This window comes from Ictalurus punctatus, chromosome 13 (genome assembly GCF_001660625.3).
Source record: "Ictalurus punctatus breed USDA103 chromosome 13, Coco_2.0, whole genome shotgun sequence".
In the NCBI taxonomy this organism is placed as follows: Eukaryota; Metazoa; Chordata; class Actinopteri; order Siluriformes; family Ictaluridae; genus Ictalurus; species Ictalurus punctatus.
Window position 1 is genome coordinate 28210001 of NC_030428.2, and position 4239 is coordinate 28214239.

Consider the following 4239-nt stretch of genomic DNA (forward strand, 5'->3'; position numbering starts at 1 on the left):
AGGTGTACACCTTACTCTAAAGTGGTCCTTATGGATGTCAAATTATGTAATACCTTAAATCATCTTAAAGCTACAAATATTTACACTAAAGGTACTAAAGACGCAGCCTTGCTTGGTCCAAATCAGCGATACGTAAAGGTCCAGTTTATTATTTTGTTTTGTTTTGTTCTTTTTACTCAACTGGAACTGTGTATTATAAATTATATTATATTATCTTATATTATATTATATTATATTATATTATATTATATTATATTATATTATATTATATTATATTATATTATATTAGTAATGTCTAGACTCTCTGAAGAAGATACTAAACTGTAGCTTTCGGTACTATTTTACTTTAGGCATCTTTGTATCGTTACAAATAATTTAAGGCACATCACTGGATCTGAAGCAGCACTGATGCACCTGTAACGCTTTCCTCTGAAAGCTCATCTTTTTAAAAGGTACTAGGCTACCTCCTCGTGTCCAGGTGAAAGATAGATATTAAGCGTGTAACGTGTATATAAAATGTACAGAAGATAAAGGTAGCACCCTAGTGAGAAGGAAAAGTACAGTTTAGTGCATTCTCAGAAGAAAAAGGGTACCTGTACTTGTCGTCGGGGCTAGTACCCTTATCTACAGTGCAGTCGATATCGTTAACATCTATCTTTCAGCTGTAAATGTAAGGCCTACCTTTTCAAAATGATTTAAGGTACATATATAACCTAAAGGCGCAAAAGGTTGTGTTTGTACCAAACCAGCAACAAGGAATGGTACAGTTTAGTCCGCTTTTATTCTGAGACTGTACAGTAGGTGCTGTAGGTGCTGGATTCATCCTAACGTTGAATTATCTCAAGTCTTCAGTGTCTATTTGGATCCATTATATATATATAAAAATTAAAAAATTAAAAAAAAAATAAAATAAAATAGACCATCGGTGCAGAATTAAAGAGGTGGGAATTTATTTGTGCTAGCCTATTAGACTAATTCCATTAACCCTGCAAAAACCACGTGATCATAAATCTAAACATTTTATCAATGAGGTCTAGATATAAAATATACCCTGTGTGAATGCGGGTGAATTACGTTATTTATTATTATTATTATTAATTCTAATAATAATATAAATAAAACACTTTGCGTAATCTCTAACACGTAGCCTGCGGTGTTACATCAGCTTTTACACCTGCAGTGTCTTTATGTCCATTTTTTTTTCTGCCCTTGCGTTAAAATGTCGCGTTTTCATCCATTCATTAATAATGTAATTGAATGTAATAAACGATGCGTTAATTATTGAGCGGGTTGCCAGAGATTAACCAGCTGATATAAAACACTCGCGACAACAAATTAACACAAAAACAGGCCGCCATAATTAGCGGGCAATATTTATTTACTGGATTCTCGTCGTTTTCTGGGATTTTCCTCACTAAAGTTAGTCACAATATTTTGGAAAGCTGCTTTATAAATACTTTAGGTACTTTACTCTGCAAAAATATTGTTGTTTTATTTGCTTTAAATTGTGCTAAATCGGTTTTTGGCAAATATTTGCGACCAAGAGAAAGCAGTCAAATTAGCATCAACAATTAATGGCTTTTTTTTAAACATTGGTTTCTAACATTTTGGATGAAATCAGCACTTCTCTGTTCAGCTCATGATCACGAGACAGCAATTTATGGCGCTGTTGAAGGGGCTAAAGATATCTAGCTAAAAATAGGCTTGGCTAATAATTAAACGCTGGTTATATTTAAGATGTCTGATCGGTAATATTAGTCGGTATTAATATAAAGGCTAGGCTACCTGTGCTCAAATTCACACTCAATATTGAATTTAATCTGAATTCAATTCAACAATAAAGCAGAAGAAAGCAACGAAAGCACTTTTTTTTTTTGGATGGCGACCGAATTGTATTTTTAGACGGAAAGAAAAAGGTTCCTTCAGATTTCTTTAGATGGCTGATGATGGTGCTGAAGATTTAAAAAGATCCTGGTTTAGAACTTTTATTTTACTTTTCTGAACAGATCTCTTACAAAACAAAAGGCGTTTCTATGTTGAAAAGAGAGAATGAAGCATTCTGAGATTCTCGCACGGTTTCAGGAAGAGAGAACCATCTCCTGCGGTGTTTCCCAGAGGAACCGACTCGAGAACTATTTAGTCTACCTTAAAAAAAAAAAAAAAAAAAAAAAAAAAATTAGATAAATAAATAAAGTTGTGATGTTCTTTTAGGAACAGTTCATGGAGAATATTGGCAGCTCAGACCCTGGAGTCCTGCTGGACAATCTGTAGGACTCAGAAATAAAGATACCAAACTGAACCTTACCCTGATGCTGTTTAGTACCATAAAGGTCGGGTTTGGTACCTTTAGTGTGTATCTTTCAGCTTTACACTTTTTCGCCTTTACTCGACAAAAGGATGAAAGAGTGAAGAGTTTGGTAGCTGTATTTTTGAGAGTTTCTCTAGAGGAACGCTTCTGGGAGATAATTAGAGTAATAATTCCTGTTTCAAGAACTTTAGGAGTCTGGATTATTAACAGTCCGTAGTACCGGAACACTTTAGTTTCAAATGTGTTGCATTTCCGTGTGACTGAAGTGTGCAGTGTGTAGGTGTGTGAATATTCCCCTGTGTGTTTACCGGATGTGTGTCGTTACAGTGTCAGAGAGGCCGGCGGTTAGAGACTTATCCCCGGCGTCCGGTACAGACAGAGACTCACCGGAGCCGCGGCTCGCGTTAGAACCGGACGCCAAAGAGGACGAGGAGAGCAAAAGCGTGGATGAAATCCTCCTGGAGGAAAGCGACACGGACGAGCCGAAGCGCGACGACGCACGGGAAGCGTCGGGCGCGGCGGCGGAGAGCTCGGACAAGCGGCCACCGTGCCGGAAGAAGAAGACGCGCACAGTGTTCTCGCGCAGCCAGGTGTTCCAGCTCGAGTCCACCTTCGACGCCAAGCGCTACCTGAGCAGCGCCGAGCGCGCGTGCCTGGCCTCCAGCCTGCAGCTCACCGAGACTCAGGTGAAGATCTGGTTCCAGAACCGGCGCAATAAGTGGAAGCGGCAGCTGGCGGCGGAGCTCGAGGCGGCCAGTCTGAGTCACACAGCCGCGCGCCGCATGGTCCCGGTCCCCGTGCTTTACCGCGAGGGCTCAGCCAGCGACACCGCCAGCGCCGCGTCCAGCCACGCCACAGCCGGCCAGCCTCTCCTCACCTTCCCACATCCGGTCTATTATCCACATCCGGTGGTCGCCGCCGTGCCGCTGCTCAGACCCGTATGAACTCCGCGCTCGCTCGCGCTCATCATCACTCACTGCCCCAATTCATGAACGGTTTATAACGCGACCACGTCATCTAATGTTTCTAATGAAATAAAATAAAGAAAGGAGGTAAAATAAACAAATAAATAAATAAAACAATTGTTTGTACTGCTGAAAAAAAAATCAACTCAGCAGGTTATTATTATTATTATTATTATTATTATTATTATTATTATTATTATTATATAATTGGCCATATCAAACACATAAATGGGAGCTCCAGAAACGGTGATGGATGCGTTTCAATTTTTTTTGAAGTATATAAAAATGTTTTCATTAGAATTCCTCCCTGCGCGCGCGCGCACACACACACACACACACACACACACACACACACACACACACACTGAGTAACTGCAGTCAGAGCTTCAGTGTGCGGACAATCACCTGTCTTACACCTTTATACCAATGACGTCATGAATCTTGCATTAAATCCATCCATCCGCGTTGCTTTGGTCTTTTTCTTTTCCTTTATGATTCTTTCTCTTTTTTTCCTCTATTTTTTTGGGAAGCCCGGTTCAGTGTACATATTTATAAATATATATAGCTATAAAGGGTGTTGTAAATATACATAAATCATGCTGGTGAGAAATGCAATGTTGTGTATAATGAAACAGATTTTGATATTGTATTGCTGTAATAAAACTGGTTGATCGAGTTGTTTCCGCGTGTGAGATTATTATTCCAACACGAATCCATAAAGAACCACTTATTATTATTATTATTATTATTATTATTATTATTATTATTATTATTATTATTATTATCATTATTATTATTATTATTATTATTATTATTATTATTATTATCGACTTCTGGTTATATTTAGTTGTTTCTGTGTCAGTTATAAAAGACAGATGGATAAATAATTAATGGTTAATAAAGGCATTCAAAAGAAATAAATAGCAGCAAATTTAAAAACAATCACTAAATGATTAATAAATAGTT

At 38.0% G+C, this 4239-nt stretch overlaps 1 protein-coding gene across 1 annotated transcript in view; it reads left to right on the forward strand.

Moving 5' to 3' along the window:
* LOC108273620 (homeobox protein HMX3-A) overlaps positions 1-3948 on the forward strand; it is a 4823-nt gene extending 875 nt beyond the window's left edge. Inside the window, exon 2 of the mRNA XM_017482976.3 lies at positions 2636-3948. Within this exon, the coding sequence (XP_017338465.1) occupies positions 2636-3252 (617 nt within the window). The 3' untranslated portion in view covers positions 3253-3948. The remainder of the gene's footprint in view (positions 1-2635) is intronic.
* The last annotated feature ends 291 nt before the right edge of the window (positions 3949-4239 follow it).